Genomic DNA, 12,720 nt, shown 5'->3' with positions numbered 1-12,720 from the left:
GCAGCTACACACATGAATACATTTCCTCTTTCCCACTTCCCTATTTTTTTTCAGATACAACACAGAAATAAAGGAGAAACCATTACATTGAACATGCAGTAATAACTCTTCAGTTTTTTCATGCTTTAGCTGAACTGTAATTTGAACACATTACAAATGGTATCACATTGAAGCATTTTATCAAAGAAAACAAAACAAACAAAAAAAAAATCAGTTTGTCATTCACACTTGTCACTTTAGCTCAGTTAGTTACCCAATCACCATATCTGTTAGGTGGTTTGCTGCTTCCTTTGGATCTATTTTGAACAAATGGTTGGCTCTCACTTGTTTTATCTTTATTAACTTGAACCCTTGGGTTTCTTTGAAGTACTATTGCGAGACACCATGCTACCCCCACTAGCCTGATCTCAGGGGGGGCTAGCTGGAGTCACGTGAGACCCCGGGTGGGTCAAACAGGTTTGAGAGATTCAGGTCAGTGTCTAATGGGTCTGGATCAAGTATTGGTGGTGGAACCTCTACTGGGCTCCACACCCCAGCCTCTCCAAACACCCAGGCATTGTCTAGCGGTGTTCGGGCCTTGTAAGGTTTGAGCTTGTCATGGTGCACAAACTTTGCTTTAGTTTGCTTTTTAATGGGGTACACAAGGTCGTCCAACTGACCCAGTACAAAATATGGTCCATCGTAAGCTGGCAGGAATTTGCGAACCCGATTCTTCACACGCCTTGTGCCTTTTACCAAATACCAGACAGCGTCACCAATCTGGTACTGAAACTGCTGGGCTCTCTTGTCATATTGCTTCTTTGCTTGCTCTGAAGCTTGACCAAGGATGTCTCGAGCTATCCGGTGAGCTTGCTCCATTTGCTCTCGTAGTTTTACAACATACTCAGGCTGGGTCAGGTAGGACTCGTCATCTGGTGGGCTGCCTGCAACCAGATCAATGGGCTCTGTGATCTCACACCCTAAGAACATCATGTTAGGTGTAATTCCCGTAGAGTTGTGCTTGGTGGCACGATAGGCCATAAAAGCAAAAGGAATCATGATATCCCAGTCGCAGTGGCACCGTTCAGCTGTGGTGGCCAGGATCTTCTGTAGAGTGGTATTAAACCTTTCCACTTGACCATCAGATGGGGGTCGGAAGGGTGTGGTCCTCGTCTTCTCGATTCCCAGTAGTTCACACATTCTCTGGAAAACGTCTGACTAAAAGTTGGAGCCTTGATCACTGTGCAGGGTATAAGGTGTGCTATACCTGCATACCCACTTGGAGGTCAGAGTGTCAGCTACTGTCACGGCCTTGTCATCTCTCAGTTGCAGTCTTTTCCATTGAGTCCAGTACACCTTAGTGGCTGAGCTGAAAGGAGATATTGTAGATCATTTAGGTTAGACCCCTCCTTACCATTTCAACTTTAGCACCTGTCCAATATCTGGGTCAGTTATATGTGCTTCTCTTAAACGCTCCATGGTCCATCCAGTAAAAAGGTCTGAAGGATTCACTACTGCGTTAGAGACTTTGGCTGTGAATGTTGGTTGCATGCTTGTCTCCAAACTGTGGTCACAAGAATCCATTACCGGCCAGTTCGAAGGTTGGTCGGAGCTCACATCATCATCAGCATCTTTATCTGGTCCTTCTACCCCCGCTAGACATAGCATTGGCAACCTGGAGCTCCCACATTCATCAGGTAGACAGTTTTCTGGGGAACCCAGGTCACATTGAACCTCTTGGTCATGGCACTGCTTGTTTTCTGACACAGTGTTTGGCATAGCACAGAGACAGGACTTTGGGCAAGGTCTACTGATGCCGTCCTGGGCGGTGCACTACTTTGTAGTCGTACTCAGCAAGCTTATCGAGCCAGCGAGCAAGCTGGCCTTCAGGTTCCTTCATGCGCATTAACCAGAGCAAGCTGCTATAGTCGGTCCTCACTGTGAAAAACCGTCCCAGTAGGTACTGTCTAAAGTGAGATGTGAATGCCACAACTGCAAGATGCTCTCTTTGCGTTGTACAGTAATTCTGCTCAGTGGGGGACAATCTTCTACTGCCATACGCCAACACGCGTTCCTCCCCTTCCTGGACCTAGGAGAGAACAGCTCCTATTCCATGATTACTGGCATCGGTGTCCAAAATCAGACCATCACCATCTAGCAGGTAACCAAGGATAGGGGCAGAAACCAGCCAGCTCTTAAATTCATCAAATGCCTCCTGGCAGGCATCAGTCCAGGAAAACCTGGCATATTTCTTTGTCAAGGCATGGAGTGGCTGGGCAATAGTCGCAAAATCCTTCACAAATCGTCTGTAGTATGATGCAAGACCAACAAATTGTCGAACTTCTGAGACATCTTTTGGGGTAGGCCATTCTTGAACTTTCTGAACCTTCTGGGGATCAGTAGTAATTCCCATCTCTGAAATATGTCCTAAGTATTTCTCCTGCCGGCGAAACAGGCAGCATTCTGCAGGCTTGAGTTTTAAATTAGCACTGCGCAGCCGATCAAACACTTGATGCAGCCTAGTCAACATCTCCTTAACACTGCTCCCCAGCACAATGATGTCATCTAAGTACATCAAACATGTCTCCCACTGCATGCCAGACAAAACCCTGTCCACTAGACGCTAAAGTCGCCGGCGCATTACATAGACCTTTCCGGCTGCTGAAGGCGGCTGCTTTGTGTGCTCTGGGGGTCAGTTCCACCTGCCAGTACCCCAATGCCAAATCTAAAGTGGAGAACCACTTGGCATTAGACAGTGTATCTAAGGTGTCCTGGATACGTGGCAGTGGATATGCATCCTTAACGGTGCGCTCATTTAAGGCTCCGTAATCGACACACAGTCGAAATGTTTGATCTTTTTTACGCACCATTACTATTGGTGAGGCCCAACTGCTATTGCTTTTGCGTGCCAGACCAGCTTCTAGGCTTTGCTCAATCTGGGAATCTGCATCTTGCTGCTTTCCTTTGGCCATGCAACGTGGTTGTTGCTTCACAGGTGACCCCACCCCCGTCTGAATGTCATGCTACACAAGATAGGTGTGGCCTAAGTCTCCAGGTCTTGTGGAAAAGATATCAGTATATGCTTGGAATAGCTGAGCTAGCTCTAATTGTTCTGAGTCTTCTAATTCTTTAGAGCTCTCTGTAAACAGTGCATTCAAGTGGGCAGGTACAGCATAAGGTTTGTTCTGGCATTGCCGGTTAGCAGTACAAATGCTTGGCACTTCTGTGTACGTAACAGTGGACACCAGATCTGCTATCTGCAACAAGCCTGCTACAGCTCCCCTCTTCACAGTGACGACCACAGTTCCCGGGTTATATACTCTCACAGGGACTTTCCCTTGTGCATACTGTGTGTCAACCAAGACTCGGGCTACCAATACCCGGTTCTTCTCAACAAACCCCCTGGTGGGGCTCAAAACAGCTTGACCTGCTAATGGGCTGCAATAATGAACATTACCAGGTACAATGTATTCTTGTCCCGATTCAGTAACTGCTGTACGTGCAATGCGAACTACATGCACCCTGGGTTTGTGGTTTGGGTCAAAATAAGACACCATTTCACCAAACAAGATGATTTTCTGCTCACCAAAAATCCAAGCGTGCCTTAGACTGCTCCAAAAACAGGTGTTCTAATATTACTTCAGCACTCTCTGCAACATTGGCAACCAAGAAATTGACACTTACTGACTGAGTTCCAACCTGAATAGGCAGGTTTACTTCCCCCAACACTAACACCTGGGCATGACTGATCAGGGATTTCACTCGACTGTTGAAGGGGACGCTGTAAATCATTGGGTATGGTGTGGTAGTACTGGAGAGGCAGAATGTTTCTCAGTGCACCACTGTCTAGAAGAGCACGAACTTCCAACTTCCAAATCAGAATATGAATACACATTTCTGGCCCCTGTCCCTTAACCCTTTGCGGTCCTATGTCGGACCAGGTCCGACATTACAATGTTCCCTTTCCAGTCCGATGTCAGACCCTGTCCGACATCATCAAAAAGACGTAAAACACAGGTCTATAGTCGTTTTTTCTCCAGAAAAAGCCGAGAAAACCATTCAATGGCCGGGTGAGACCGGTAGGAGCCGAGAGAAGCTGAAAAAAAAGGGGTGGATATGAACAATACACATAGCCCCGGCACCACAGAGATAACACGGACATAAACAAACAATATAGCTGCTTCTGCATCCAGCGCTCAAAGAATATCACAGACATTTGCAGAGCTTTTTGAGATGTTATAGTAATAAAATAATGACTTGGATTGCATTATTGAGGAGTTTGGTGATAAAATGAGTGATCAGGAGATGATTTATCGGTATGCACGACTATTGAGAGGTATGTGAAAAATAGGGGTGGGGCGGGGCTGGAGATGCAGTACTGAGTGTCCTGTTGATATGCAGGGCCTTTTAAACCTGTTTTACTGTGAAAAAAATACATTTAAACAGTGTGTCTAAAATAAACTGCGCGTGTGAAAATAAATTGGACCTGATGTGCCTGAGACGCGCTAAATAAATGGACCGCAAAGGGTTAACTGTGAGGACAAGGCATTAATGATACATGCGCCCCACCCCTGAACAATTGTGGCAAATTATCTCAGTCCAGTTCTTTTTCTTTACAGTGGAATTTTTCTTTTTATATTTTGCATTGCTAATCTCAGGTTTCCTAGGCAAAGGTTTTGGTGCTTGAACATGGTGCAAGGCCCTCAAGTCAGGTTCACTTTGTTCACTATCTATTGTTTCCCCCTCAGAAAAATCTTTCAAACCCACCGTCCTTGTTCTTCTCTCAGATTTGCCCCTCGCACCTAACTGCATTAGTTGAGTAACACTCTTAGCAGCCTTTCCGGTCGTTTCGAACCGGTGAGCTATTTAATCAGCCTTAGCCAGATTGTGTGGTCATTTCTCTAACAACTTTTGTACAAGCTCTGCATCACATAGAGCATTAGTGAAAACCTCAACACCAATATCATCTTGGTCAATTTCAGAATGATCAGCATACACAATCGACACTTTCTCATAAATATAATCCCTGAGAACACGTATCGGTTCCCCACGTTGCCGGATTCTTTGCCGCAATTCTATACCAAGAGCAGCAGCACCTCTGAAACCATTTGCTTGTAATCCCACTGATCAGATCTGGGTTTTTTGTGCACAATGCAAACCGCTGCCCCAACCAAACAATACTTAAGCTGTACAGCCATGGTTCTTTCTGATCAGTGGTTAGCCTTTGCACAATTTTCAAAGCAGCAGAGAAAATCTCTCCATAAACCAGAGCCATCAAACTGTCCAGGCCACAGAGTAGGAATTCTTTCCTTGTGGGTCGAGCATTCACTATCGCTACTGCTGGCTACCTGCCTGTGTAGCCAATTGCGTGATTGCTTCCTCCGATTACACCCTGCTCTCTCCCAATTGGCTGTGAATACATAAGACCATGACTATTTCTAGCTACAAAATCAGCATGGTGCTGGTGACCTGGCATTGTTGGTGTGTATGGCACAAAAAGTGATTCACCGTCCTGCAATGGTGTTGATTGGCGGTGACTGTAGGCCACTCTCACCGGAGTGTTAGTAGTGTCTCTAAGCCCGGCTGCGCAGAGTTTGACACTTGGTTTGCATCAGTTTGATAATTTACAAAAGGATTGTTTGCTATAAATGGATTCATACACACTTGACTTTGCTGCTGTGGTACAGAATAACCACTGAATGGATTCAAAGTACTTGCATTAGCAGTGTATTCATTCTTTACAGCAGTAAATTCACTACTAACTGGTCTCACACTGTCTGCAGTAAACAACTCAGGACACACAGACACAACTTCAGCATTTGCAGAATGAAAAGGGTTCATATTCACATTAATATATTTTAGCCTTAAGAGGGAACCCTAATCGTAACTAAATATTATAACACAATCTAATTCTGAAACTGTATTTTTATTTCTTAAGAATATTGTACAAATCACAGTATTGGGCTAATTTCACGATTTCCGCGCAGCCGGTGAAATCGCTATTTACACAGGGCTTTAATTATAAAGCACACAACAGAAAAGTATATTCTGCAAAGGCACCCCTCCAATGAGTCAAATTCCCTGCATGGATAACAAAGTTACGCTCTCTGTGCACTATCCTTCTGGGATCAAAAGGCATCACTCCAAGTCCCTAAACCAGGTGGCACAGCCCTGTACAACACCCAGGGGGAAGCCCAGTTGAGGGTGTAGTAACATGAATAAAACAGAGAAGATTGTGTTATAATATTTAGTTACGATTAGCATTCCCTCTAAGGCTAAAATGCGCACATTTTTCGCAATAACTGGCAACAATCTTTGCACTCACTTTACTAACTTTCGCAAGTTATTATCATATATACCATCATGTCTGTCTTGCAGAAGATTCTCTGATTTCCCTCTGTAAACATGTGCATTACATTCGTGCAGAGATCACTCGGGCGCAAGCGAATCTACAGGGTGGTCAAAGCAGGCGTCTGGCGATTCTGCCTCTATGGAGAGCGCTGCTCGGTGCTGCTCATGAACTTTGAGGTTTTTAACTCGTTGTATAATTAATATTGATCAGTGAAGCACAATCTTTCTGCATTATTTAAAATTATAAATACTCCGGTAAAAATCACAATACTCATACTTTTATGTTTTTTGTTTTATTTCCCTTTTAAAAAACAACCATTTCAAAAATATCACCATATCAAGCGTTTTGAAACTGGTAAAAATGTAATCAGAATATTAGAATCGAAAATACACATTTAAGTGTATAGTAATTAAAGATGACATACCATGTGCATTATTTATTTTTTTGCAAGTTGAGTTTATTCATCATGTGACTTCAAAACTCAACATGGCGTATACTGGTCTTCAAGTTTTGCTGTAAATCACGTGATCATGTACGAGTCAATACCATTAAATATCAAAATTCCAGTTGTAAACATGTAGAGAATAAGAAAGCAATAAGACGGCAACAATGGCAAAGCACTGCATTCTTCTATGCTGAAAAACTTAGAGCTAAGGACGGTACTGCGATCAAGGCAGAGCTTTCCCGAAGGTAAATTAATTGTGTATTTCATTATTGTTTAGTTTATTTCTTTCCACGATACCTGCCTTTAATAAAATGATATTTAGCAATGTTAAACCATGGCCGTTTCTTAATTGAATGTTATTTTCTGACGATGAAGAAATGAGTTCAAAGCTATTTTTCTAGCTATACATTCCTTAAAGGAAATTAATCACTTTACTGTGCAGATGTAGCCACTACACTACACAACGTTGATTTCATAAAGAGACACACCTCTTGTTAAATTTTGCAAATAACAAGGCAGAATTAGCAAAGAAACAATTGGGAGGATTAATTATGTTTTTTCATTAAATATTAAATTACAATCAGGTAATACATCGCAGTGAACCTGTTTTAGAGCAACGAGTCAGTCAACACACCCTTATCAGTGTTTCATATTTCATCCTGGTTATTATTATAATGCCAGTAAAATGCTAAACTTAATTTGTGGAGTGCTGTACATAGGATTACTCTCACATGACATTGCTGGATTGTTACTAAACTTTTCAATATTTATTGAAACTAGATATTTACATAAGACGTGTTAACTGCAATGCAAAACCAGATGGGTCTGTTTAACACTCATTTTATACACAGCTTGATAGTCATTTGAAACTCATTTGAAATGCCAGAGAATATTTCATAAACTAACTTCACTTTGTAAGAGTATGTTGCACAATAGAGCAAACCATGGAAGCATACCTGTCAAACTGTAGCATGCAGGAAGCAGGCAATCAGGCCAGTCAATAAAATTAGCTTTTTTAACTTTGTTTAACTGTTGCATTTGGACGTTATTTAACCCAGACACATGTGACTCGTTTAGAATCATAAAATGACTTACTCTATACTGTAAGTTTTCTTTAAAAAAAAAATAATAGAAACAAGCACAGTGGGCTGTGGTTTATTGAAAATAAATAAATAAATAAATAAATAAATAAATACCACTACAGTATGATACAGCATATTCAGAAATAGGATACATACTTTCCCAAAAATACAAGAAAAATAAATGTGAAATGTTAAATAATTTACAGAGAATAAGTGTGTCGAAAGTATGTTAGAACCCACCGAAACTGTCGTTTTTAATACTAATATTTCCTCCAAAAGAAATACAACACTTTTTTAAAATTATTTTTGTATATTTAGTTGGTAGTACAGTAATGCCCCTAGATAATAAGGTACATAATAATGAATGGTTAAATGGTTAAACAAACTAGTATCAATTATTAACCTTTTATCAGAATGTTCCTAGACAGCATGAAATAGAAGTGTGGCTAATATTTGACAAATCCATGTGACTGAAAATTATACGGCTAACAATTTCCTCTAAAGAACCAAGTTATCGAGCCTTAAAAGACAATGTATTGCTATCCACTGTATCTTGCTTTATAAACTGTTTTAGGGCTAGGGTCTTTTCAGACTTGACTCACCTGAGAAGACCCCGGGAAAGAAAACCAGTCCTTCCTGTTCTCTGTCATTCATGCTGTTCTCCCCTCCATCCTGAACAGACTTTGCCCCATCTTCCACAGGGACAATGGTGAAGTTGGTGGGCATTTTGAACCATGCATGTGCTTTCAGTCTCTCTGTATCTCAGTTTCTAATACAGAACTAAGTTAGCTTTTTCACTTCCATTGCTTAGATACTGGTCCCATGTGACCACTTTCCAAACAAGGAGTGTAACAGAACTCCTCCCTCTGGTTTAGACCTTCACCAAACTAGATTATGTAATCATGCTCCCTGGTATCAAGGGCAGGGCTGCACGTTGTGAGAGATAAAAATCACTTTTTGTATCAATGTTCATAATAATAACAGTAATATAAGGCATACTGTACACTCAACTGTGCATAATAATGCTGTAATTCTATCGAGGCTTTCTGGTGACATATACAGTAAATCACACTGCCCAATGCGATTGTCGCATAACACACAAGCCGATGCAAGGGAATACCATTACACAATATTAAACAGGTTTAAAGTTTGTGAGCTGACTGAAATCGATTGGCCAATCCTGTAAATTTGCATCACAAAGCATAACACACTGTCCAATGCAACTGAAAAATTGTGTCGCAATTGATCGCATTGGGCAGTGTGTACCGGGCTTTACAGGCTTATTATGCACAGTGTTGGTGTATATTATTTGTAATAATACATGGTGACATAACAGGCAGAAATTGCAGAGCGCGCAGTGTTTATTTTATACAATTGAAAATTAAGTGATGGGAATATTGGAAAAGTACATTTAAAAAAGTTTAATTAAAAAGTTTTGTATTATTTTAATTTGGTGGGGGGTGATAGGCGCGGGAAAACTGCATGTATTATTACTAAGAATCAGAGTAGAAAATGTACAGCTGCTTTCTGAGGCCAAAAGTCTAAACTGCCTAACATCTCATAGAGGGCAAGTGGCTGATGTAATTTCTCATTGAACTTGTCTTGTACTTACGTTATTCTGCTCTTCCATAAATTTCTCCCAGTATTCTGCGAATAGAACTTAAAATCTGCAGACCATTGTTGTTTTGGTATTGATTATGTTTTGCTGTGTTCATGTACTGGTGGTAGAGTTTGGTTTACAAAACTGGGGTTAGCAGTTTTATCATCAACCTTATTATACACGGGCAATCTTATTACACACGGATCTCGCGCCACCTCATAATCTTATTACACACGGGTCTCGCGCCACCTCATAATCTTATTACACACGGGTCTCATGCCACCTCATAATCTTATTACACACAGGTCTCATGCCACCTCATAATCTTATTACACACAGGTCTCATGCCACCTCATAATCTTATTACACACGGGTCTCGCGCCACCTCATAATCTTATTACACACAGGTCTCATGCCACCTCATAATCTTATTACACACGGGTCTCATGCCACCTCATAATCTTATTACACACAGGTCTCATGCCACCTCATAATCTTATTACACACGGGTCTCGCGCCACCTCATAATCTTATTACACACGGGTCTCATGCCACCTCATAATCTTATTGCACACGGGTCTCATGCCACCTCATAATCTTATTACACACGGGTCTCATGCCACCTCATAATCTTATTACACACAGGTCTCATGCCACCTCATAATCTTATTACACACAGGTCTCATGCCACCTCATAATCTTACACACGGGTCTCATGCCACCTCATAATCTTATTACACACGGGTCTCATGCCACCTCATAATCTTATTACACACGGGTCTCATGCCACCTCATAATCTTATTGCACACGGGTCTCATGCCACCTCATAATCTTATTACACACGGATCTCGCGCCACCTCATAATCTTATTACACACGGATCTCGCGCCACCTCATAATCTTATTACACACGGGTCTCATGCCACCTCATAATCTTATTACACACGGGTCTCATGCCACCTCATAATCTTATTACACACGGGTCTCATGCCACCTCATAATCTTATTACACACGGGTCTCATGCCACCTCATAATCTTATTACACACGGGTCTCATGCCACCTCATAATCTTATTCCACATAGGTCTCATGCCACCTCATATTCTTATTAAACACGGGTCTCATGCCACCTCATAATCTTATTACACACGGGTCTCATGCCATCTCATAATCTTATTTATTTATTTATTTCTTAGCAGACGCCCTTATCCAGGGCGACTTACAATTGTTACAAGATATCACATTATACATATATCACATTATTTTACATACAATTACCCATTTATACAGTTGGGTTTTTACTGGAGCAATCTAGGTAAAGTACCTTGCTCAAGGGTACAACAGCAGTGTCCCCAACGGGGATTGAACCCACAACCCTCCGGTCAAGAGTCCAGAGCCCTAACCACTACTCCACACTGCTGCCCCTATTACACACAGGTCTCATGCCACCTCATAATCTTACACACGGATCTCGCGCCACCTCATAATCTTATTACACACAGGTCTCATGCCACCTCATAATCTTATTACACACGGATCTCGCGCCACCTCATAATCTTATTACACACGGGTCTCATGCCACCTCATAATCTTATTACACACGGGTCTCATGCCACCTCATAATCTTATTACACACGGGTCTCATGCCACCTCATAATCTTATTACACACGGGTCTCATGCCACCTCATAATCTTATTACACACGGGTCTCATGCCACCTCATAATCTTATTCCACATAGGTCTCATGCCACCTCATATTCTTATTAAACACAGGTCTCATGCCACCTCATAATCTTATTACACACGGGTCTCATGCCATCTCATAATCTTATTTATTTATTTATTTCTTAGCAGACGCCCTTATCCAGGGCGACTTACAATTGTTACAAGATATCACATTATACATTATTTCACATTATACATATATCACATTATTTTACATACAATTACCCATTTATACAGTTGGGTTTTTACTGGAGCAATCTAGGTAAAGTACCTTGCTCAAGGGTACAACAGCAGTGTCCCCAACGGGGATTGAACCCACAACCCTCCGGTCAAGAGTCCAGAGCCCTAACCACTACTCCACACTGCTGCCCCTATTACACACAGGTCTCATGCCACCTCATAATCTTACACACGGGTCTCATGCCACCTCATAATCTTATTACACACGGGTCTCATGCCATCACTGTGTATAATAAGACTGTAAAACACCAAAGTTTATAGGAAAATTATCGTTCACCGTGTACAGAACTATACTAACAATAATAATATAAGTGGTGGGCAGGGACTTTGAGTCACATGGTTCATATAATAGGTTTGAATCATTAAGGCTATGTAATAATACAGTAAATGGGGTATTGTACTATGGGATTCAGTTGTGGAAACAATATTTAAATTTGTATACAACAGTTATCTGGTCAGCATGCCATTTTTCATTGCCATTTTATAAACACCAATCCCTTCCTTGTACATGTACTGTATCTATAATATTGATAATAAATTGCGTAACTTTAGGTCTACACCTTTTCCTTAGGCCATCACCAACAAAATCATTTTGCGGTTAGATCACCCACCCTAACTGGTCACAAACTCAGTTGTGAGTTATTAAAAAAACATCGGGCATAACACTATAAAACAATTTTTAAAAGAGGAAAAAACAATAGAACAACAATAAGGATATTGTTCTTTATGACATGTAATGAAATGTTTTTGAAATCTTTGGTGGATACAGTACACCTTTGGAATACAATATATTATAAACCTAATAGGACATTGGACGCTGCCTCAGCAAATCAAGATGCAGCATTTCAGGTCATTATCTATCAGTGAACGCCTGCCAGTTTAAACAAAATCCCTAATTTCTAGGTTTTAAACAAGCAATATCACAGTATTGGAGTACTTGGTATGTTGAAAGTTCGTATTTAGGGACTTGACAGCTCCATTGTTAATACAATCACAATGGAATTCATCTACAGTAAACAGATGCGGTTCTCCTCCCCATTTGAACATGTAATTCATAGGTTGCAGGGGTCCCCACAACATTTCGAAAGTTCCTGTTAAAGATTCAGTTTAACAAAGTTAACATTAACATGTAAAAAATATTTCAATGGGAACTGAAACAAAAACAACAAAAACATCACCACCGTGTCTGACTATCATACCACTATTAACAATACAGTCATTTTTTATTTTATTTTTAGCAACAAGTCCTCCGAATGGAATGATATCTGAGACTAAAAACAATGGAACATTTTTAAT

General features: G+C 41.1%; 1 protein-coding gene across 5 annotated transcripts in view; it reads right to left on the bottom strand.

Moving 5' to 3' along the window:
- The window catches only part of LOC117394700 (solute carrier family 12 member 7-like), a 128,044-nt gene that overhangs the window by 87,666 nt on the left and 27,658 nt on the right, over positions 1–12,720 (bottom strand). Inside the window, exon 1 of one of the 5 annotated variants that reach the window (XM_033993181.3) lies at positions 8,461–8,630. The exons of the other annotated variants lie outside the window; for them this stretch is intronic. Coding sequence (XP_033849072.1) covers positions 8,461–8,584 — 124 coding nt within the window. The 5' untranslated portion in view covers positions 8,585–8,630. Of the gene's footprint in view, positions 1–8,460; positions 8,631–12,720 lie in introns of those variants that run through there. 5 annotated transcript variants of the gene reach the window in all.

The sequence above is a fragment of the Acipenser ruthenus genome, chromosome 3 (genome assembly GCF_902713425.1).
Source record: "Acipenser ruthenus chromosome 3, fAciRut3.2 maternal haplotype, whole genome shotgun sequence".
Lineage (NCBI taxonomy): Eukaryota > Metazoa > Chordata > Actinopteri > Acipenseriformes > Acipenseridae > Acipenser > Acipenser ruthenus.
The sequence above is the reverse complement of the archived record's forward strand: the minus strand, read 5'-3'. Positions and strand labels throughout refer to the sequence as shown.